We start from the raw sequence: 25,980 nt of genomic DNA, 5'->3' as shown, positions 1-25,980 counted from the left end.
TTTTTAATGTTATAATTTAGGGTTATTGAAACATCATCATCATTATCATCCTCATAGCTAATAGTGATAGAACACTTTCTAAGCACTTTACAAAAGATCCTCACAATGATCTTGCAAAATGGGTGCAATTATTATCCTCATTTTACAGATGAGAAAATTGAAGCAGATATGGGTTAAGTGACTTGCTTAGGGTCATACAACTAAGTGTCTGAGACTGGATTTAAACACACTCTTCATTCCAGGTCCACCATTCCATTACTGTGCTATCTAGCATTTACATAGCACTTTACATGTTATTTGATCTTCACAAAAGCCCTGTGAAGTAGGTGCTATTAATAATTTTACATGTTAACTTTACCCATTTTATATGAAAGGAAACTGAAATTGAGAGAAGCAGGCAGGAAACAACCATTTATTACAAAGAAATTAAATTGGTTCTGTATCATTTTGCAATTGATCCTATTTGGCATTATTGCACCATTTTGTATGATTGCTCAAGCCACATTTCTCTGTCTCTTTGCCTATGAGCTAAGTTTAGAAGTCCAGTTCTCATGCTAATCACTGTTCTATTCTTGCCTCAAGGAAATCTGCTATCCTTGAGAGATGTAGGTAGACAGCAGAGAGTCTGCTCTGGTATCTTTATACCACCAAGCTATCCTTCAAAGATGTCTGATTTGTTACCCAAAAAAGAGTGATCTACTATGTCAGACTTTGCAAGTAGACTCAAATATTGAACATTTCTTAGTCACCAGAGGCAAGGAGAGAGTTATTGCTAGTACTTCTTTTCCAATTTCCAGTCATTCTTGTCATCCTCACCCCCCATAGTGCTGCCAACCCTATATTCAACTACATTATTTTTTTCAGTTTACCCAATTCTATTCTTTGTTCCACGGTTATAAAAAGAGCTGTGCTTCCTTCTCTGGGTCATTGGCCAAATGAAGTAGCCATTGGACCCACTTTAATTGATTTGCACCCTGCTAATTGAAACAGCTCGGGATTCTGTACCTCAGTTTACATTTATTAAATTCTACTGAGACTTCTTTGTGCCATATACTAAGTACTTTACAAATATTATCTCATTTGATTCTCACAACATGCTTGGGAGATAGATGCTGTTATCATTCCCATTTTACAGTTGAAGAAACTGAGGTAAACAGACTGGTTCAAGATCAGATAGCTAGTAAGCAACCAAGGCAGGATTCAGATTCATGTCTTCCTAAATCTTACATTCTACCCACTTACTGACCACTTGAGAACCAACTTTGGGACCAAGAGACCTGTGTTCATATTCTTTCTCTCACACTTTTATCTATGTAATCCTTGACAAATTACTTAACCTTTCTAGGTCTCATTTTCTCAACTATAAATTGAGGGGGTTGGACTACAAGGACTTTAAAGTCTAGATCAATTATTCTATGAAAGAGAAAAAAATTACTAAATGATTTGCTGTTTAATTTTTTAAATTATAAACAACATACTCTATAAGTACTTCTTGAGAAGCACCTTAGTGCTTCATGAATCTATGATTTCTGCTGCTGTGGGTACTTTCTACCAATGAAGCTCCAAGCTTTTCTTGAATTTTTGTAGATAAAATTGTTGTGAACAAGCATGTATCACCATGCATGCCAGCTAATAGTGAACCTCATTGAATTAAATTAGATTGGCTGTCCATACCACCAGGCAGTTCTGTGTTGACAGGTAGGTCCTGTCAAAGTGAATATTCTGTGAAAAGTGGAAGTTCAAACTGTACAAATAAATCATGATTTGAAAGCAATTTCCAGGTAAAACCATAGAACGAAAACTATATTTTGAAAACTATATAGTTGATTACATTTTAATGACAAGAAACAAATAAGTATAAAGAAATCCAACTAAAGTATGGTTATGGCTATTATTTCATTTACATTGTTTCCCTATATCCAATAGCAGATAGTCTTGACAATGATTCCTTCTGGAACTTTTAGTCTTTTCTTATATACTGGCTCCTTTCCTGCTGCCTACAGATATGCCCATCATTAAAAAATGTCTTCACTTGAATCTGGTACTGTGCCCAGCAGCCATCATTGTTTCATTTAGTGTGTTTTTGAAAAGGAAGTTGAATGGGATATTAGGTAGTTAAACAATAAGCATTTATTGAGTGCCTACTAGGTGCCAGATACTGTGCTAAGCAATAGCAATACTTCAAGTAAGTCCCTACTTTCATCTCACTCTGTTGGATGAGGCTGCCAGCAAACACCCATAACCAAAATCTATGTGCAGGAGAAATTGGAGATAATTAGCTGAGGGAAAATGCTAGTATCCAGGGAGACCTCAGGAAAGGCAATGCCTTGGTAAGTAGGAGTTTAGCTGCCACCTGATTTTTTTTTCATTTTTCAGGTAAGAGTTAAAGATCCTTCTTACTATAACTATTTAAAATCTTGTGGGTTTTTTTTTCAGTATCATACCCTACTATTCTAATGAAATTGCCAACTGAAGTTATTAACAATTTCTCTATTGTTAAATCCTATGGTCTTTTTCTTAGGAGACAGCCAGGTGGCTCAATGGATAGAATATTGGGCCTAGGAAGACCTGAGTTCAAATCCAGCCTCAGTCATATACTAGCTGTGTGATCCTGGACAAGTCACTTCTGTTTTCCCTATATAGTGGAGAAGGAAATGGAAAACCATTTCAATATCTATCCTATGGACAGTATAGTCCATGGACTCATGAAGAGTTAATCGGGACTAGTGACAGATTGAGAACAAGATGTATTTTCTTTCTTTATCCTTCTTGATCTTCCTACAGCTTCTATACTCTTCTTTCTTCCCTTGGTTTTTATAACACTGCTCTCTGCTTCTTCTCATTTTCCTTGGCTGGCTCAGACATTTTTGTTCCCTACTTTCATGGCTGCTGTCCCACCATATTCACAGGCTTTATTCTAGGATTTCTTCATTCTCCAGACTCACTATCTTGGTGATTTCTTAAGATTCCATGGGTTCAATTGTAATCATTTTGTAGAATAATTCAAATCTACTTATCTAGCTTTATTCTCTCTTGTAAAATATAATATAACATCATTCTTTGGGTACTGAACTTTTCCATTTGGATGATCTTTAAACACTGAAACTCCCATGTCCCAAATTCCTTATCTTTTACTATAAAACTGTCCTACCTGTAACCTTTCCTCCTTATGTCGTAGCAGCAACAAAAAAAGTGGAGGGGACTGAAAGGTTATCCAAACCTAGCATCATGATTTAGAGCTGGAAGCTTCTTTAGAGGTATTTCACCTCATTTTACAGAAGAGAAACTGAGTCACAAAACAGTTGAGGGATTTTCCTGAGATCCCATGATTAGTGTCTGAGGCAGGATTAGAACCTAGACCTTTCTTACTGAGCATAGTGCTCTGTCTTTGTTTTTGCTAAGACTAGTGCCATCTTTATCATCACTTAGGGTTATAATTTCAGCATTATCCTCCTTTCTTACCTCTCATATCTATTCAGCTGCAGTCTTGATAGTTCAACCTCCACCACATCTCATGTATTCATTTCTTTCTCTTTTCTGAATAACTGCAATAATCTTTCTATTCACCTCTTCCAAATCTCCCTTCTCTAGCATATATATCCTAAAATAATCTTATTGACTATATTACTGCCATACTTAGTAAGTTTCAGAGGTTTCCTTTTGCTTTTAGGGAAAAAAATACAAACTCTCCTGTGCTTAGCATTTAAAGCCTTTACGATCGGGATCCAATTTGTCTTTACTGATTTATTTCACATTCATTCATTCTGTTTTATTCAAATGGTCCTTCTTGCAGTTCCTCCAGTTCAGTTTGTCACTTCTGTACCTTTGCAGAATTGTTCCTTATACTTGGACTGCCTTCCCTTTTCACTTCTGCAACTTAAAATCCTTAGCTACCTTCAAGATTCAATTCAGGTTCTGTCCTTTATACAAAACTTTTCCAAATCTCCTAATTGATATTATTTTCTCCCTCCTCAAATTATGTATTATTTATTTATCTCTTTAAATGCTATATTTATGAGAGACACTGGTATAGTAGCTAGAGAGAGAGTTTAGGATACAAGAAATATGGGTACAAATCCTATTGCTGATAAATACTGGGTAAGTCATTTAGGTTCTTCCTGTTCCAAGCAATGCCCTAAGTGTAAAATCACTGAGCAGTTGCAGACATGTATTGGTAAAGAGTGTTTCCTCACTGGGAATACCTTCCACCAAAAAAATCACAGAAATCTTCTAGGTAGAAGGAGAATCCAAATACAAGAAAGGACCATTTTGTTTTATTTTGTTTTTCTTTTTATCCCCAACACTTGGAATAACAACTGCCATGAAGCAGTTACTTAATAAGTGTAAGTCTACTAGTGATCGTTTATTTAGTTCAATACCTTCATTTTCCATATAAAAGAGCTTGGGCTCATAGAAGTCAAATATCCTGCATGTGGTTTGCAGAGTTGGTGAGAAAAAGAAAAAGGAGCAAATTTCTGTCTCCCACATCCTCATTATATCTTCTAGCCATGAGATGATTTAATTTTTTCCACTTGTTCATATGAATAAAGAGAACAAAGAGAAGGAAACAAAAAGCAGCAAGTAGAAATGATGAGAAAAATGGACAAAATGATATGAGAGGGAGATGTAGAAAGGGAAGGGAAGGACAGAAATAAGGAAAGTAGAGGAGGAAGAGGTTATGTCTTTGTGGTTTCTAGGAGCTTAATTCTGTAACTGCCTGCTTTGATAGAGTATCCTATCGTAGTATCAAGGGAGAAACGTGGGCAAGCACAATGGAAGTCACCTAACTTGGTACATTCATCAGATACTGATTGAGCAGGTGCCTAGCACAGACAGCTGGACTATGATGGGATTCAGGCAGTCAGCAAGATTTCAGAAGACCTGAATTCAAGTAATGACTCTGTCTTGTACTGTATGAACTTGAACAGGTCAATTAGCTTTTCTCTTCTTTCAGTTTTTCCATTTGTTGATACTATTTGTATTACTTAATGTTTATTGTGAATATAAGATGTGATAATGTATGTCAATCAATAAACCTCAATTAAGTATCTCCTTTATGTTAGAAGCTATACTATATACTGGGAATATGAAATGAAAATGTATGTAAAACTTGGCATAAATTTTTATTATCATAGGCATTGTGGTGGGAGTGAAAGCATAATGAGTTAAAAAGAATACAGTATACATAACCTTTCCCTTTTTCATTGCTATTCTATGTATTGTTGGTTAGTTTTTTGTTTGCTTTTCATTTGAAACTGACTTGCTCCTCTTTCTTTTCTATTTTATGGGTAAAAAGTATATTTTATTTCCCAGCTTCTTAAACTGTAGTTCTCGATCTCAGAACTGAACATGGGAGATACAAAATTATGATTTACTAATAAATGTTGATTTGTATACCTATTTTATGTACCTATATATTGGGGATCACATAAAAACTCTTCTGTCAAAAAAGGGTCGAGTGAAAAAAGTTTAGAAGTCCTGTTTCATTTACCATCTTTCATTTTGTTCATTAACATTCTGTGCAATTCATTGCATACAAGGGATGATACAAAGATAAATGTAAAGTCTTTACTCTGCAGGGAATTACAATCTATTGTATGTGATAAGGCCAGATAGGTGGCACAATGGATAAAATGCTGGGCCTGAAATCAGAAAAATCTGAGTTCAGGTCTGCCCTCTGATACTTTATACTTTATAATCTTGGGCAAACTATTTAGCCTCTTTGTTTCAGATTCTCATCTCTAAGATGGAGATAATAATAACCTGCCCTCCAGAGTTGTAATTGTAATACAATTGTAAAACACTTAGCACAGTGCCTGGCACAGAGTAAATATTATGAAAAGTTATTGTTATTATTATTTTTGCTAATCGAATCAACATCATCAGAAATAACATGGAAATTAAAATATGATAAATCTATAAGCAAGGCAGGATGTTATATAGGATAGCTGAAGCAGGAGAATAATAACTTCTTGGTAAAACTTCTCAGGGGAGGCAGCATTAAACAATATTCAATCATTAATGTCACCAGATGGATGTGCTTATGAGTGGTCATTTAAGAAGTAGCAGATACCCAAGTCTTTCTTTTTCTATCATGCATGTAGTTTTAATATTTTTTGTAGTTGTAGATGAACAAGTAAGTAAAGGAGTTACTGAGTATCAGGTAGCACATTATCAGGTCCAGAGTAGGTATTTAATAAATTGCTGGTTAACTGATTACTTTCAGAACTAGAAATCTCCTAGAATCTTAATAACTCAGAAAAAACCATCAAGAAAGCAATGACTTTACTAAATATGCTTTGTGTTTAGATTAAAAGAATAAATCCTTTTCTATAACTTCATATGAGGATTCTGCTCCCAATCACTTCTCTCTGCTAAACATAATAGACATATAGATGTAGACATAAATATAATGAAGAGGCCACTGTTTTCCAGAATGAAAAATGATCTGATCCAAAAACTGTATAATTCCTTTAAGAAAAGAACATTGGAGGATGATAGTATTTATTTAACTTTGTATCAGCAAGTTTCTTAGTGAGTAGCCTAATTCCAGAGTGAATAAATAGATACAATTAAAAAGATAAAACAGTTTCAATTGTTTCTTATAGCAATTGAAACTGTTTATCTTTTTAGTTGCTTTTGACTCTTTTATGAAGTTGACTTTGACTTGGTCAGTGTAAAGAACTCTTCGAATAAAAGGGCTATCAAGATTAGCCCTTGTAATTTAGGCCTGAAAGTGCCTGGAGGCACTGAGAGGTTCAGGAATTTTCCTGTGCTCACACAGCTAGAAAAAAGTTCACAGAACTTAATGATTAGTCTTAAATACTATAAGAATCTCCTTTTCCTTTAGCTTTATTGAGATTCATTAATTCCCCCCCCCATTTTAAAATTCCATTAAATATTTCCCCATTGCATGTAAAAGAATTTTTGACAATTTTTTAAAAATTAAGTTCCAAATCCTCTCTCATTCCCACCTTTCCCCCTTGAGACACTTTAGTATTAGTCAGATTTTAAAGCCTGTGAAATGAATAATAATTGCCTCAGCTATGTTAGTTAGAAGAAGGCTTTATGTTAATTGGATGAGAGGCAACATAGTATAGTCCATGGAGAGCTGGCCCTAGAGTCAAATTCCAATCCTACTCCTGTTATATTAACTATGTAATTCTCTTATTTATGTTTTTTATGTTTTTCTACACAATATGCACCTAATTCATGCTTTCATTCATCTATTCAAATCATATTTTCTTTAATAATTATTTAAGACAAAACTTTTACTATTTTCACTTGCTGGCAGTATAGTAAAGTTAACAATATCTTGTAATGTTCTTTTCTTTTCTCAAATATGATGGTTATCTCTGGGAGCAGGTTTCTTGAGGAGGTTTCTGGAGGCAGTCTTAGTTTCAGTTCCAGGCAATAATCACTTTAATCAGCTGTTAAAGTAGTTCTTTATTGTCTCTTCCAAAATAGTCCAGTTAGCTTTCTTTGCTTCCGAGAGCTCTTGTTGCTAGCCTTTTGTCTCTGCCAGCTTCGGCCTCTAGCTCAACTCCACCTCCTGGCTTCTCAATGCTCTCAACTGACTGACTTCCGGCTTTCAATCTTTTCAACTGACTCCTGACTGACTTGTGGCTCTCTATATCTCCAACTGACCCTCGCTGAGACTGAGAGCTTCTTATATATGATCTCTTAAAGATGTGAACCCAAAAGTTGACTCCTCCTCTGAGAAGTGGGATTGTAGGAGGTGTAAACTTGGATATCTCATATTGAATCCTGAAATCTCCCAAATGTGTGAGCTCTAATGTGAAAATTATCTAAAAGGTGTGAGCTCCAATGTGTGAACCAATTACATAAGCATTGTTTCTATCAACTCTAGTGAGTTAACACCTTGTAAGGATTCTAACATCATCTGAATTCATATTATGTCTCAGGCACTTCCTTGCTGTGTGATACTGGGCAAGTCACTTAATTTCTTTGTGTTTAAATTTTCTCATCTGTAAATTGAGAGGTAATAGATAGCACCAGTGTTGTTGTAAGGACCAGTTTGCAGACCTCATTGTACATCACAAAATGCTAGCTGTCATTAAATTTTTCTTAGTCAAAACAGATTTTAAGCTCTGCTTTCGATTATGATAGTCATACTAACCATAATTTTTGACATTTTGAAATATTATATTTTTGGTAAATGTTAATTTTATACTATGTAGGACCACACCGATAAATCATATTGCTTAGAGAAAAAGAAAGGAGTCCTCTTTGAAGATACCCCTACTCTGTAGATTAAATTGCTTTAGACAAAGACATGTTAAAATTTGATATGAGCTGATTATATCTGGTCCAAATGCTGCAATGTATAATGCATAGCCATTGATCTGGTATCATTTAAAAGATCAATGGCCATGTATAAATGTAGATATCAGATCACTGTCAACATTTGAAAAGTCTGTCATAGAGCCATTCTTACCTATACCTGGTGTTGTTCAGGGACCTCAGATTATCGGAAATGCTCTTCAAGTACATTTCCCAAATGTCTCATTTCTTACCTACTTATTGTACAATCCCATGTCAGAATAGGACCACCACCTCTCTTTACTATAACTTCTTCTTTTCAAGTTGAAAATCAAGGCACCTTAGAAAATATGGAATACTAGTAATACATAAGGAACACAGATAAAAGCAGAAACATCATTATTAGATTTTTATAATTCTTTCAGAACTGGAATTTGAATAAATGGTCAAAGGACAGATTTGTTTACATAAAACACTCCATGTGTGTCTTACAATGAGATAACAGGGAAAGGACAATGGATCTTGAATTGGAGATCTCAAATTCTGAGCCACCACTATGTAACCATAGGCAAATCATTTAATCTCTCTTGACTTCAATTTTCTATTCTGTAAAATGAAAAGATTGGACTAGATGATTCCTGGGATCCCTTCCAGGATATCTAAATATCTGTTTTAAAGTTCTACAAGTATTTGTTAAGTACCTACTATGACCAAGGCGGGTTTGTTAGCATAATCTTACTCTGGCATCTGGTTAAAGGAGCATAATATGATTTGAAGTCAACAGAATATCACAATTTATTTTATTAATTGAGGTTAGAAATTAATAGTCTATTGAAGGGAGGGAGGAAGCAAAAGAGGGAGGGAGGGGCACAGGGAGAGAAAGAGAGACAAAAGGAAAAGGAGAGAGAGAGAGAAGAAGAGAGAGAAGAGAAGAGGGAAAGAGAGGAGAAGAGAGAGAAGAAGAAGAAGGAAGAAGAGGAGGAGGAAGAGGAGGAGGAGGAGGGGAGAGAGAGAGGGGAGGGAGCAGGGGACTGGGGGGAGAGGGAGGGGGAGAAAGAGGGAAGGAGGGATGGAGAGAGGGAGAGAGAGGAAGAGGAATAATATGGATGAGAGAAATGAGAAAATGTGCATGAGGTCACTAATTCTGTCATGTCTTTAAGGTAAGCCAAAATTGAAGCAGCCATAGATTTAGCCATTTGGGCATTGCTTTCATTGGTGATTTAGTTTTGATTTGCTGAGAACCCAAGTATGTTTCCTGAATGCATCTGGGTGGGAAGGGTTCTACATAACCTAGCAAATAAAAGAATGAACAATCCCAATAGGGAGAAAAATTCGTTTTGATTGGAAATACAAAGGAGGCAGAAAGAAACCTATTCTTTAAAAAATAATGTTTCTCAACTCTTAAATAATTTAAGTGATGGAGAGGAACTCCTACTAAAATAAAATAATGTTTCATTGAAGCTTGGGATAATTTAGTAACCATAAGTCCACTTAATCCATTTTGATTAGTGCATTTAATCATTGTGCAGGGCACTTTTATTAGCAGCACATTGATTGAATATGGTATCATTTCCATCCCACTGTTAAAAGTGGTTATTATTGTAGGCATAACATTGACAAGAAAATGTAATCACAATAGTAATTATATATTTTTTGGTGTGGACAAATTTTAAATACCTAGAAAAGAGGCCCAGAATTTCAACAGTTCAGCGTTATTGATTGGTTTTCATTTATCTCTATTGGCACTGGATGTTTGCCATAGAAGTCTCCCACTTTTTTGACTTTTTAATAGTATACAAAAGGAGTTGTGTAAAGTTATAATGATCATTGTAATTCAAGTATTCAGAGCAATGAAATGTCTTCTTTCTTATCCTGTCCCCAAATTTTTATCTTCTTACATCCCTAATCTCTAGCATAATGATTTTCCCAGAGTGGAAACTTAATAAATGAATTTTAAAATAATCTGTGTCATGCATAAATACCTAATGAAGAACATTTTAAACATTTAAAATAAACAACAATTTAAAATGATAAAATTATAAATTCTATTTTATAGAAGATATGTTCATTTGTACATGTGTGTATACATGGAATTTTTGCATATATACTTAATTTTTTATGTGTGTGAGTACACCCACATAATTTTAATGTATACACACATATATACACACAATTGTTTTGTACAAGATGTCTGATTTCATTACTATAGGGAGATCCCAGTGAGGAAATCCCGAAACCAATATAGATAGTAATAGACTGTAATTTCCATTTTGAGAAAGCTAACAAGGTCATCATTAGGTATCAGAGAAATTTGATCCTAGTTCTTTCTGACTCTGAAATCAACTCTTTTCTACCTGTTGATCTAGGTACAGACATAATTTAGTTCATCAAATGTACCAAGTGCTATCATACATTCTGTAAATAAGTTCCAGAGAGTGGCAAATAAATATCAAATGAAAATGCTCACCATTGTTATTAAGTATGTTCTTTGTTAAGTATTTGCACATACTGTAGACCATTTCAATCTAAAAAATATTAACCCTTTATTTTGTATAATGTTCTAGAACATGAGAACAGAAATGAACCTCCTCATTGAATGGATGAGTCCCCAACAGGAGAGGTGATTTCCCCAAAGGCTATACAACTAAGAAAAGTCAGGACTGAAATTCAGAGCCAGGTCCTTTGGTTCAGATTCAGTGCTTTATAATGTGCCTGATACTGCCTTCTGCACAGATGTGGATGGAGTACATTTTAGATATGAGGAGGGGAGACGCTGGCAAAGAGAGAGAGGTGAAAAGCATTCTGCTGAGACTGGGGTGTGGCTAATAGCCAATTTGACTGAACTTAGTGTAAATTAAAGGGAAAGAGCATGAAGTGAGTCTCGAAAGATGGGCTAGAATTAGGTTTTGAAAGACTTTAAATGCCAGTCAATATATTTTGTGCTTTCTTTTGGAGGCAATTGGGATCCCATGGATATTTCTTTTTTTTTAAGCAGTGCAGTGACTTGTAAAATTTATGAGTTAGGAATATTGATTTGGAGTATGTATGGATTGCAAAAAAGAGGTTGGAAATAGCAATATCAGTTTAAAACTCTTGGAAGGACCTCTAACTAAAACAGGTATCTGACCAGAGGCAGGCAGCACATCTTCCACATACCTATCTCAGGAAAAACCTAAACAAAGATTGAATGATGATCAAGAAACCCCAGGAGAATCTATTGTAAGTGACTTTATGCATACTAGAACTGTAGAAGTAATCAGCCAGAAGATGAGGCAGTAACATAGGGGACCCTCCAAAGCCACCACCAGCCCAGTTAAATACAAAGTAGGGCTCCCAGAGTGACCCAGAAATGGACCATTCACTTATAGCAAGTTAGAAAGGCTCCCATGAGAAGGCTCCATGGTGACAGAAATTTAAGCACAAATGATATAAAGAGCAACAGTAACCAGTCAGGACACAGCAGGACAGGCTTTGGGGCACCCCAGACCCTAGGGCTCCAAGTTCCTTGTCACTTTCTCCTAAAATACCATAGAAAGCCCAGAAGATCCAATGTTCTGAACCCAATAGATCCAGGGATTGGTGGAGAAACATAGCTTAAAGCTATTTTTGCATAGACACACCCCAGAAGATAGATGGCAGTTGAGTTCAGTGATGACCGGGTGGAGATTTGGAGATGGAGCCAACCATCCCATTCAGTAGTACAGTTGTAATTGGGTGGGTGGCAGATAGTGCTTGCCTTATTTTAATATTTTAAGAACTAAGGCTAGAGAATTGAGAAAACAGAAACATATAATGACCACTCTGAAGAATCATTATTGATTGAGAAATACCCCAAATTCCAACATAAAATTCCATAACTACTCTGGGTAGAGACTCAAAAAAGTGAGTTTGAATTCTTAGAAAAAATAAATCGAGATGAAAAATGAAATAAAATTTCTGGAGGAAAGAGTTGGAAGGAGAATAAAGAGCTTAGAACAAAGCAGCAACCCTTATGCAAATAATGGTTTCTCTAAAAATAGAACAGATTAAACATGTCAGTGGTTCCCTGAAACAATTTTAAGGATTATTAGAATGAAATCTAAAGAAAGAAAAAAAAAAAGAAAAAAATATAAGGTATCTTCAAGTAAAAACAGCACTCCTGGAACACAGGTCAGGGAACAATAATTAAACCATTGTTACAATCCCTGACAACTGTTTTTAAAAAATAGGTCAGAGACTACATCTCAAGAAATCATAAATTAAAACTGATTTTATTAGAACCATAAAAGTGAAAATACAATTTACCAGTAACTTCCTGAAAGAAACTTTAAAAAATAAAGTTGTAGCAATAACTCCCAAATCTAAAATTTTTACATCACCGAAAACAAAAATAATGCAAACAGCAAGTACTAATGAATCACAGAGAGGATCATAAAAAATCTGGACACTTCTATTCTAAATGAGATGCTCTTGGAATATGACCTTCTAAAAGGCAAAATATACAGACTAAGAACCAAGAATAATTTAACCTACAAAAAATGTAATAGAAAACTTTCAGGAATTCTGTGTGAAACAACCAGAGCTTAGTAGAGACCTAGAAAGACAAATTTACTTGGATGACAATTGATCCTTTAGAATCTTAACGTCTTTAAAGGATTTTGAGATAGTTAATTAGAAAAAAACTGAGTGGCCTAGTAATAAAACATGAATCTGTTCTGAGAGTTTGAAGAAAATAAATAGAAGTAGGAGAAGAAAAGAAATATTCTTCTAAAAAGGTAGAAGAGGGTACATTGAAATAAAGAAAAGTATATAAACATAGAGGAAGGGGCGGAGAGAGTGAGCATCATATGAACCTTATCTGAAATGAACAATGGATGGTTGAGCATACACACAAATTGAACAAAGGAATAAATAAGGACAGGGAGAAAATAGCCAAACATAAAACAACCTTACTGATATTGAAAAGTAATAGATTAAAAGAAGTAAAAACAAAGACTAGAAACTAATTGGGCATCAGTTGGGGAGTGGCTGAACAAATTTAGGCATATGAATTAATGGATTATTTTTTGTACCATTAAAAATAACAAGAAATCATTTCAGAGAATATTGTGAAGTATAAACTAAAAAGAGAAAAGTGATCAAAACCAGAAGAATTTATACAATGGCTATAATATTTTAAAGAAAAATAAGATTGAAAGATTATAGAACAATGACTAATCATGTCTCCATAGGACGCCTGTTAGACATCTTCTTGCAGAGGTGACACACAAAAAGACATACATTTTTGGACATTTCCATTGTTACAACTTGTTTTACTCGACTATGTTTATTTGTTTAAAAGGGTTTTTTTTTCCTGTCTTGAATTAAAGAGAGAGCTGGATTGAAGGAGATGAAGTATAAATAGTAATGTTATAAAAGAAAAAAATGTTGGCCACTGAAATATTTCAAAATTAACAGAAGTTCAAAAGGATATATTTTTTAAAAGTGCTATGCAATAAATAGGGTTTTTTGTATGATCCTCTTTATGTTCTACTTTTTGTATGAAAAAGCTCTTTTAAACTACATACAGGAACATACTATTGTGGTATTCTAAGCAAGAGGTGAGAAGGATCGTAACTAGGGTGAGAATTACACTGTTCCCCATGTATAGAATGTTCTTCCTTCTTATATTGGTTTCTTGTAACCTCTTTCTCTATTCAAGTCTCTCACACAATGCCACTGCCTTCTGATTTCTGCAGTGTTATTTGTATCTCCCCTCAACAACTTTTTAGTGATTTTTATATATAATAATATATTAAGTATATTTTAAAAAAATATTAAATGTAAATGTGTACTTGTTATATATTATTCATCTATTCTCTGATTAACAGGATTATCTGTCAGGAGCACTTTAGGCTTATAGATCTAGAGTTAAAAGAGTCCTCAGGGATCAGTTTATAACTCTTTCATTTTACAGGTAAAGAAACTGGAAGCCCAAGGAGGCTAAATCATTTATCCAGATCCAAAGAGGTAATAATTATCCAGAGGCAGTGTTCTCTTCAGTAGAATGATTTCAAGTTCCTTAAAGCTAGGGAATATATCTTATTTTTATATTCATGTTTAGCACATAGTAGGCACTTAATAAATGTGGGGGGTTTGAAGGTGTTGTGAAAGTAAAAATCAATAAGACTTGGCAGTTTTTATGCTCAAAAAGTTATCAAACTGTGCATACCCTTTGATCCAGCAGTGTTACTACTGGGATTATATCCCAAAGAGATTATAAAGAAGGGAAAGGGACCTGTATGTGCACGAATGTTTGTGGCAGCCCTCTTTGTAGTGGCTAGAAACTGGAAACTGAATGGATGTCCATCAGTTGGAGAATGGCTGAATAAATTGTGGTATATGAATATTATGGAATATTACTGCTCTGTAAGAAATGACCAACAGGATGATTTCAGAAAGGCCTGGAGAGACTTACACGAACTGATGCTGAGTGAAATGAGCAGGACCAGGAGATCATTATATACTTCAACAACAATACTAGATGATGACCAGTTCTGATGGATCAGGCCATCCTCAGCAACGAGATCAACCAAATCATTTCTAATGGAGCAGTAATGAACTGAACTAGCTATACCCAGAAAAAGAACTCTGGGAGATGACTAAAAACCATTACATTGAATTCCCAATCTCTATATTTATGCACACTTGCATTTTTGATTTCCTTCATAAGCTAATTGTACAATATTTCAGAGTCTGATTCTTTTTGTACAGCAAAATAACGTTTTGGTCATATATACTTATTGTGTATCTAATTTATATTTTAATATATTTAACATCTACTGGTCATCCTGCCATCTAGGGGAGGGGGTGGGGGGGGTAAGAGGTGAAAAATTGGAACAAGAGGTTTGGCAATTGTTAATGCTGTAAAGTTACCCATGCATATATCCTGTAAATAAAAGGCTATTAAATAAAAAAAAAAAAAGACTTGGCAGTTTTTATCAATAAGTATTGGCAGTTTGGCAACTGTCTAGTTACAGGTTGTAAAGGAAAAGGAAGAGTTAGTTATTAGGTTCGATTTGTAAAGTATTTTACAGGTAATCCAGAACAAAGCTTCTTGTGAGTAAAGTAAAATCCAGGTAATATGTCTCCTTGAACTCTTTAGTTTTCTTAGAGAAGTTGTTTGCTAGTTGTCTGTTTCCAAAAACCTTCTTTCCACTACATGTAATCCTCATACATTGAATTTTTGTTAAATGACCAGGATGAGGAGGCAGAATCTTCAGACTAAGCCTTAAAGCACACCACTAAGTGTTTACTGTTCTTAAAGCAAGATCTGCCATAATATGGTACTAGAAAAAACTGGCACAACTTAAGAACCTTAATCCACCAATATTTCTGCGGCCTATTTCCCAAATGCCACTTTCCTCTACCTGGTCTTCTACCCATCCCCAAGCAAGAATTAATGATTTAATACAGTTTTCTAACCGTAACTGTGTAGCTTGCTATAAATGAGATGTTGTGTTAGGTTGCCATCTAGTGGAATACAAAGAGAATTAATGATGAACATTCTGCCTGAGCTGATTTTTGTTTTTTCTCTTCTTCTTCTTCTTTTTTAATACAGTATGTTTAGTTTCTCTTCACCAGGAGCATTAAAATATGAAATTATTTTAGAAGTCTTTTGTAAATTTAATTAAGATTTAATTTTATTTTAAAACTATATTCAAGTAAAGAAACAGGGGATATTGTGTTAAGGAGTGCTGGCATTGGAGTCAGAGAACTTGGGTTCAAATCCCAGTCCTGCTATCATTTATTACCTGTGTAGCTTTAGGCAAGTTATTTAATCTTTATTCCTTACTTTCCCTATCTGCAAAGTATAAAATCTAGATGACTCTCCCATCCCTAAATCTATGGTCATAGATAAAAGGTGGGCAGATGGAAGTATATGTTTACCTTAGAAAAGAAACAGTAGGTAGAAGTTCAGAATAATAGAGTTTAAAGAGAGTCAAGAGACTATTTAGACTTCTTTTGTTCTTTACTAATTTACCTTAATTTTACAGATACTCAGGAGCAGCATTTGAATAGTGTTTTGAGGTTTGCAAAATACTTCATAAATATTACTTCATTTTTTCTTTATAAAACCCTGTGAGGTGGATATTGTCTTAATTTTATGGATGTAGAAATTGAGTCAGAAAGACCAGTTAAGTGATTTGCCCAGAGAAACAGAGCTAGTAAATATCTGAGACAGTTTGAACATGTCTCCCTGCCTCTACATCTAGGATTCTTGCCATGATGCCACTTGATTGCTTCAGACACAGCAGAATTGAAATTCAGACAAAGTCCATTTCCATCCTCCATCTCCAGCTTTTCTTCTACTCCATGACTTCTGTCTCTAGTTCTGCCATATAATACTCATGAGAGCATAACCCTTCATGTTCCCCATCTTTGTCCATAAACTAGCTTAACTAATTTATGAAGTGTAAGGTCCAATGGCAAAAGGCTATTTATAGCTTATTTATTTTACTGTATTCATCTCCTTTAGACTGTAAAACTTTCCTAGCTCATTTTTAGTTATTGTTAAACTTCCAAGGAGTTTGGCTGTGCTTATACTTTAAAGAAATAAACATGTTACTTTAAAAAGCAAGAATAATATTTCAGCACCTACCTTTTAAAATAAACAGCATCCCAGCAATTCCAATTCTTTCATTCAAGCTCTTACCTTTTAAGGCTTTTAAAAAAGTTTTAAGCTTTATTTTATTTATGATTTGTGGATCTTTTATACTTTAAAATGTTACACTTTTAAATTATAATTAATTATAATTGGCATTTTAATTAACTTTCATTATTTTTGTTGATGTTGGTATTTTACTTAGGTCCCTCCCTGGTACCACAGCAGCTGAATGTGCTTCAAACTTGAAGAAAATCTACACAGTGCAAACAGTGCAGGTAAGAGGAAGGAAAAGTCAAATAATATTTCCATGTTAACTAAATATATGTTTACTATTAGTAGCTTTTTCTCTAACGTCTTAACAATGTGAAATTAAGAAATGCCATATTAAGTCAGACTAGTGCAAATATAGAACTAGAGGTAATGAGAAATACCTTTAGAACATTTTAATGTATTAAGTGCCTTTCCTTTGCCAGGTCTTCTCCTTGACTCTGGGAATACATCCACAAAAAGTGAAATTGTCTCTGTTCTCAATGAGCTTCTGTCTGTATAATATGTCCATAACTAAATAGGTGCAAAACCATATACAAAATCAATACAATTTTAATTTTAACAGGTAGACACCAGTAGCCAGAGAAATCCTGGTTAGCCTCATGGTGTTGTAGCTGTTTGGTACTCCGTGCCACATATGTTAGAATAGAGACTAAAACCTTCTAGTGGAAGTTACATATAATAGACCAATTTTCAAAGCTAGGATATACTCAATTTCTTTCACTAGTTCTGGTGGTTGATTGTTTAATCTAGGATTCTTTATCTTGTACTGTCATTAACATACATTTTATGAAAAGGAATGGCTGCCTTCTAGGATCTCAGAAGAATGAACCACACACTTAGCTAACTTCATATTATTGATTTCATCCATGAATTTATAATCCTAAATTATTTGTGACTAAAGGAATTGAGATAGAAAAAAATATTAAATACTTACTATGTATCAAGCACTGTGTTATATACTAGGGAGTAAATATATTTTAAAGTAAATATTTTGCACCTATTTAATTATGGACATATTATACAGGCAGAAACTCATTGAGAACAGAGACAATTTTATTTTTTTGTGGTTGTATTCCCAGAGTCAAGGAGAAGACAACATCTGGGGAGAGGAAGGAGAGAGAAGAGGGAGTTTGTTTTTTTTCCTGGGGAGAGATGTGCATGCTTGTTTGGCAGGCAGAGGATGAGATACTCACTGCTCAATTATTTGAATGGATGAATGGATGGTTGGTAAAACTAAACCATGGTCTGATGTCTAGGACCATCCAGTAGATACAGTTGATTAATTGGGTTAGTTTCTACATACTGAGTCAGCAATCAATTGGTGGAAGCCCTGGGACAAAAGCTCCAAATGTGAATGAATTACCTCCCCCCCAGCATTTGGGAGGCAAGGGGAATTCAGGAAATTAGAGGTTCAGGGTTCAAGGCTGTGCAGAGAACAGCAGAGGAAGGGATATGACCTAGGGGGATGACTGGATGGTATATAAACCTGAAGCTGGTATTAGGAACAACCAGAATATATAGAGGTAAATGGGAAGGGAATAAGTATTTCTATAGAACCTATTATGTGCAAGACAGTGTTCTAAGAGTTTTAACAAACATTTTATGGATGCCATTATTATTATTATTATTATTATTATTATTTTGTACAATTGAGGAAGCTGAGACAAGAAGTTCTTAAGTAACTTGCCCAGGTTCATACATAGCTTGAGTATCTGAGATTGGATTTGAACTCAGGTCTCCCTGATTCCTGGCTTGGTGCTCTATCTAGCTGTTTCTTATGCTATTTTGCAAAAAATCAGTCCCAGATCATCTGGTTTTAGCATAAGATCCTGGGATTTATAGTTGGAAAGGACCTTAGTAGTTTGGTTCATGCCTCCCATTTTGCCAAAAAAAAAAAAAAAAAAAAAGAGTCTGAGACCAGACAGATGTTCTGACTTCTCTGGCAGGTGACAGAACTATAATTCAAAGCCAAATCCTCAGATTCCAAATCCAGCCCTTGCCACACTCCCACACTCCTTTGCTTAAGCCTATTTGCCTTTTCTCCTATTTTAATGCTTTGTAAGGGGTAAGGAAGATGGGGAGGGGCTCAGAATCTCTGCTTTCATCACAGTAGAATATTTCTAGTGAGGAAATTACCAGGGCACATTGGCCACTATTGTAAACTGTAGAGTTTTCTGGAGTTCAGTGATACCCAACATCATTTAGCCAAAATGTATCAGAGACAATCCTTTCTGACTCTTAGGTTGATACTCTCTATCTCTTCTGCATGGTGCTTCTGGACTAAATGTTATGGTAACAAAATATCTGTAATTTGTATGAATTATTTAGGATTATGACTGCCCAATAGGTAGAGAATATGATGGACTTCCAAGTGAGAGACTGAGGATGCTGCTACATATGAGACCAGTATTTAAACTAATAAAGGCGTAAGGTGGTGGATTTGGAGGTATTAATGCCTTTTTCTTTTCCTCTTACTTGTAGATTTTACCAATATTATGCTACCACACCCTCCCCCAAGAAAAGTTGAGAGACAGGATCTAGAGACTGATTTAAAAAAGGAAGAGTGGTCTCAGATATCTATCTACCAAATGAGAAATGGGAGGGGAGGAGAAAGAAATGGCACCTTTAATGGCATGTGTGAGAGATTGCTTATACAACAGATGAACAACATAGCTAGACAGCAATGTGAAGTATTGTCAGAGGGTATTTATAGTCAAATGAATGATATGAGCAATAAGTGTTAGAAAAAGTAAAACTTGAGCTGAAACATTCAATCTAATGGGAGGGCATGCCAAAAAAGGATGTAACATAAGCAAAGTCAGGTCTTTCCAGTTCTGTGTTTGTCTTTTGTCATGGAGAGAACCTGGAATATATGAATTACACACTTTAGAGTTAGGCAGTTTGAGCAAATGGAAAAGATTTATACAAACTAAGTAGATGTTGTAATGGTCTTATGTTCAGTTTCATGGAAACTGTTAATTCTTGAGTTATATTTAAGTATTCTTCTACAGTTATTGCTATAAATTTTGTGTGAATTGAAAGCTATTAGGTCATGTGAATAGTTTTTCTCCACATTTACTCAGTGATTTTTTTTTCTGCTTTTAAATTGACAATTTATGCTAAGCTGTTTTGTCATTCAGGCATACTTATTTATTGTGAAATCTGGGATCATTTCATTCTACCATTACAATTTTAAAAAAAACCTATTCTTTTTCTGAATAGTATTTGAATAGTAAATTCTGCTATCTTCTGGAATGATGAAAATGGGTATTCCCCAGGCTTTCCCCCCATTGCCTTATTATTTTACAATCAATCAATCAAAAAAAATCAACATTTACTAGATGCCAGACATTAAAGATTAAAATGTAGGTGAAAAAACACAAAAAAGTCCTAGCACTTAAAGCAACTATTACTATATACATATGATATATATTTCAAATAGAAGAAAGGTAAGTTCAGAGTAGTAGCATCAAGAGGTGGGCAACAGGGATTGTGAAGGTCTCCTCCAAAAGGTGTTTTTTGAGCTAAGTCTTGAAAGAATCCCAGGAAACTTTGAGGTGGGGCAAAGCATTCCAGCTCTGAGGGGCATCAAGTACAAAAGTATGGTAACGAGAGGTATATGCCGCTTTTGCTATATGTAGAAACATGGAGGCCAGTAAAGTATAAGAAGACTGGAAAGATAAGAAAGAGCAAGGGTATGAAGAAGGGTACAAAGTATGTTGAGAATATAGAAACCACAAAATTTTGCATTTGATTGACTATCTAAAGTAAGAGTACAGAGTCAAGGAACATGCTGAGTTTGTAAACTTGGATAACTTGAAAATTATTGATGCCCTAAGCTGTAATGGGGAAGTTCAAAAGAGGGGAAGGTTTTGGAGCAAACATAATTCTGTTTTAAACATGTAGAGTTAAAGGTTCCTATGAGACATCTAGTTTCAGATGTTCAAATGGCATTTGGAAATGTAGTATTAAGAGAGTAGAACTGGATATATGGATTTTTGAATCATCTATATAAATATGATATTTGTGAATCCATTAAGACTGATGTGAATCCACAATGCCTAGCACCTAGTAAAGCTTATTAAATTTATTTTGATTGATTGATTGTAAAGTAATAAGGCAATGGGGGGAAAGCCTGGGAAATATCCATTTTCATTACATTCCAGAAGATAGCAAAATTTACTGTTCAGATTGATTGATCATAAGGGAAGGTAACATGTAGTCAGCTCTGCTATAACATGTTTCAAAATTGTGCTATTTATTCTTGAGACCTGGTGTTTTGCCTTGGCCAACTGCTTAACTTGCCTAGAAACAAGATAAGCAGTATTCCGAGACTGAGGATATGACTACTATGTATTGTAGTATTTATGAATTTTTAAAATTATTTAACATGTATAAATTATTTTCTCTATAAGCTTTATTGTTTTTATTGTGTGATTTTGCATAATATAGCCATCTGAGGGAATGTATATATCATGTCAAAGAAGAACCAAAACTTTATAGAGGGGAGAGAGAGAGAGAGAGAGAGAGAGAGAGACAGAGAGAGAGAGAGAGAGAAAGAAAGAAATATCCATGGAAAGAGGCTTAGAAATGGTCATATAGGAAGGATGAGAACCAAGACAGAGTAGCATCATGAAGATCCAGAAAGGAAAAAAGCCTAGGAGGAAAAGTTAATCAATATTGTTAGGTCCTGCAGAGAGTTCAGTTTCAATTGAAGGATGAATTTGGAGGCTACATTTGCAGGCTACATAATTAAGAGGAGGGTAAAAAGAAAGGAATCAACATTTGAAAATGTTTTTTCAGAGAGTTTAGCATAAAAGAAAGGAGGAGATATTGGATTACTGCTATTAAGGATGGACTACTGCTATTAAGATATTTGTTTGTTTTTGGTTTTTAGAATAGAAGGAACATGAGCAACTTTGTAGCCAACAGGTTGACATGATTGGTAAAGCATCTGATTAAGGAGAATTCCAAACAATTTGGACATTTCATTTTGCTTTAAACACTGACATATAGTGAACATCATTTCAGTGATATGAAAGATATGAAATCTTTGAGAAGATATGGTTCATGTAGAATTGAATATAGAATCTAAATCAGATGTGGACCTTTTCCATTTTAGGAAAAAGTTGCTTAGATTCTGACTGCATTGACCTTTTCTTCCCTTCTTGTTAAGTTTCTCTTTGAGCCTCTAGGAAGTATGGAGTCATGGTGTGTGGTGGGGACCAGTAGATTTCTAATCAGATCAGTTTCAAGTCCCAGCTGACCCATTCATTTGATGAGAAACATTAAAAAATATTTCATCTCTCTGAGCCTCCGTTTGTTTCATCAAACTCTGTCAGTCCTACAATATTACTGTGGTTGTAAAAAATTGCAGAATCAATTTTGAGAGAATTCAAAAGCCTTATAGCCCAACCCATAATTTGCCAAGAATCTCATCTATAATATTCCTGAAGCTTTCCAGTGAAAGGGAATCCACTGACTCCCGAGACCATTCTTTCTATTTTTCTGGCCATTTTTTGGTGAAGGTTTTCCTTATATAAAACTTCTCAATCTCTCAGCAATCTCTAACCACTGCTCTTAGTTCTGATTTCTGGGGACAATAGGATGAATCTCATTTTTCTTTCTATAGGACAGTCCTTTAATTACTTGGAGAGTTATCATGTTTCTCTTTGTGCTAACCATCTCCCATTATTCCAGTGCATTTTCATATAGCATAAACTGTATTCCTCTTACTATCATGGTTATTTACTCCTGGTTGTATTCCTGCTTTCCACTGAACTTTCTAAAATGGGGTCCCAGAACTTACACTCAATTAATAAACATTTATTATACTTATATTATTATGCCAATGTTGTACTGTATACCAGACATAAAAAACAATACAAAACAATGACTAAGGCAGAGTATAAGGGTACAAGTACTTCTAGATATCATTCTTCTTGGTGCAGCCTAAGATAATAGTTTTCTTTTTGGTGTGTGTGTGGGGAAGAGGGATGTGTGTGCACACTCATAGGAATGTCATAGCACTTTGTATACTTTTATTGAATGAAGATACTTTTTTATTCATATTGAAATTATTCATAAAACTCTCAGATGTTTAAATTGGAAAGGCTTTCTAGCCTTACATCCCCCATTTAGGGGTAAAATTGATTTTTTTTGAACCCAAGTAGAGGCTTTTACATTTATTTTATTACATTTGATTAACTAGATTCATCTTTATTAGGTGTTAGCCTATAAAGGTTTTTTTAGAGTTATGGACTGCTGTTCAAGGCATTAGCTATTCAGCGAATTTCCTAAGAAAAAAATCTCCAGTGCCAGATGAATTCACAAGTGAATTCTACCAAATATTTAAAGAACAATTAATTCCAATACTAGGTAAACTATTTGGAAAAATAGGTAAAGAAGAACCCTGCCAAATTTCTTCTATGATATAAACATTGGATTGATACCTAAACCAAGAAGAGGCAAAGCAGAAAAAGAAAATTATGGAATAATCCTTAAGGATTATCCCTTTAATATCTTTAAGGAATATGGATGCAAATATTTTAAATAAAATACTAGCAAAGCGATTACAACAACTTATGAGCACTGGGATTTATATCAGGAATACAGGACTGGTTCAGTATCAGGAAAACTATTAACCTAATTGACCATATCAATAATAAAAGTAACAGAAGTCATATGATAATCTCAATAGATGCAGAAAAAGCTTTTGACAAAATGCAGCACCCATTCCTATTAAAAACACTAGAGAGCAAAGGAATAAAGGGAATTTTTCTTAAAATGATGAGCATCATCTATCTAAACCATCAGCAAGGATTATTTGTAATGGAGAGAAACTAGACACATTCCCAATAAAGATAAGGGGTGAAACAAGGATGCCCATTATAACCATTATTATTTAATATTGTACTAGAAATGTTGGTTTTAGCAATAAGAAAAGAAAAAAAAATTAAATGAATTAGAATAGGCAACGAGAAGATAAAACTATGACTTTGTGCAATTAATATGACACACTTAGAGAATCATCCAAAAACCTACTTGAAATGATTAACAATTTGTCAAAGTTGTAGGATATAAAATAAACCAAGGTATTGACTATTTCTCTCAACAACCTACCCTCTGTAAATTTTATAATTATTCCATCTCTAACTTCATCTAATTCACTTGGAAAATATTAAAAAGAAAATGTGGGGAAAAAAGAAAATCAGATAGTGAATATAAACTACCTTGTAAATTGTGAAGTGGTTATCCAATGTCAACTATGATTATTATTGTTTAACATTAGTAATAACAAGAAAATCCTTCAATGTGTAATGATGTAGGAAAGATAATAAGCCACATGTGAAAACAAAGGCGCTGAATTAATTCTTTTCATTTTATAAGCCAAATAGAATTATTTTGGATGTAAACACTATTTGAAAATCATTTGCAAGGATATATTTATAGCTTTTTGTTTCCCGAATCCGAATAGAAACTTTAATGTTGTAGAAAATGTGAATATGTCTCATTAAGTTTCCAACCTTACAATGTCTTGAGTATGGCAGTAAAATAGATTCCCAAAGAATTATGTAATATTGCTTCCTTCAGCATTTTACCATCTTTTAGGCTTATCAAATAATTCTAAAGATTAGAAGAAGCCTATAATATATGTAGAAGAAACTCCATTTAAGTAAGCTGCTTGATAATCTTTAGTCTCCTTCAAGGGTCAGTTCAAAATATACTTTCAATAGACTTTCCATAATTTTCTCCAGTTTTAAATATCCCCACTTCTCCCATTACTTTGCATCTATTTTGTACATATTGTGTATTTACTCATCTGTGACCATATTTTATTCCCCTTCAGAATATTTCAAACTCTTTAAAGGCAGGAATAATCTTTTCTCTTTAGCTTTTACATTTGTAGTGCCTACATAGACCACTTAATAAATGCTTGTTAATTAATTGATTGATTGATTGCAACTATTATTTTAAATGGAGGTATTTTAAGTACATTAGATATTTTTCCAACACTTTTGTGCTCATATCCAACAACATATTTAAAATATGTTAAATAAAAGTTGTCTTCAGTTATGTCTTCTTGGACTATAATCTTCACCTGTCACTTTTGCCAAGAAAAAAGAATTGGATCTTTTTTATATGCAAGAAAATATGTGACTGATGAGAGAAATTAGTCTAGAGATGGTTCTTTTTCCTTTGGAACCTAAAATTCATTTTATTTTTTTTCTAGATGTATGAAGACTGAAATTCTAAAGCACTTATGCCATGAGAGTCAGTATAATTTATTTTGGCTAGGTTTAAATTTTTTCTGTCTCATTTGTTGTATGTATAAAGGTAATATTTTTCATCTATAACTATTTTGCTCCTAAAATATGTTGTATTATTGAGCAAAGAGATTTAACCAAGTATCAGTATATGGCCCAGTTTGGAGATAAGGTGATAGAGAAACAAAATGATATTTTATCCTTTTTAGTATAGTCTCTTCTCTTTATTTTTATTATAATTGTTTTTGTTCATGTATTATTATTAGGTAGCATGAAAATAATCCTAGGAGTTGGGAAGAACTGAGTTAAAAAGGCATGTAAGGGATTTTTCTGGCTTTAGGAAGTATGACTTGGTGAAATGCTGTGGTTCTTTGGCTATATTACCTCCTGAAATATCATCTGTTCAATAGGGTATAAAGAAAAGTAGGAACATTAAAAAAATGGTTGTTTTCACATGCCCCTATAAAGTAGAAAGAAGAGATTAAGGTCATATTTTCTTCTTTTCTCTCTCTCTCTCCCTCCCTCTCTCCTTCCCTCCCTACTTCCCTCCTTCCCTCCCTCATTCCCTCTCCCCTTTTCTTTCTCTCCCCCTTTTCTTTCTCTCCCCTTTTCTCTCCTTCATTCCTTCTCTCTTCTCTCCCCCACCCTAATTATTCTCTCAGACTCCCTTGTGCTAGGGTAGAAAATTGAAACATTATTTTTAAGAAAATAATTGGAAATCATCTATGATGTCAGAAAAATCATTATTTACAA

At 34.3% G+C, this 25,980-nt stretch overlaps 1 protein-coding gene across 1 annotated transcript in view; it reads left to right on the top strand.

Annotated features, from left to right (window-relative positions):
• Positions 1–25,980, top strand: part of EIF4E3 (eukaryotic translation initiation factor 4E family member 3) — a 47,085-nt gene that overhangs the window by 4,946 nt on the left and 16,159 nt on the right. The window contains exon 2 of the mRNA XM_031953933.1: positions 17,112–17,184. Coding sequence (XP_031809793.1) covers positions 17,112–17,184 — 73 coding nt within the window. The remainder of the gene's footprint in view (positions 1–17,111; positions 17,185–25,980) is intronic.

This window comes from Sarcophilus harrisii, chromosome 1 (assembly GCF_902635505.1).
Source record: "Sarcophilus harrisii chromosome 1, mSarHar1.11, whole genome shotgun sequence".
Taxonomy (NCBI): Eukaryota; Metazoa; Chordata; class Mammalia; order Dasyuromorphia; family Dasyuridae; genus Sarcophilus; species Sarcophilus harrisii.
Note: the sequence above shows the minus strand (reverse complement) of the source record. Positions and strands in the feature narration are given on the sequence as shown.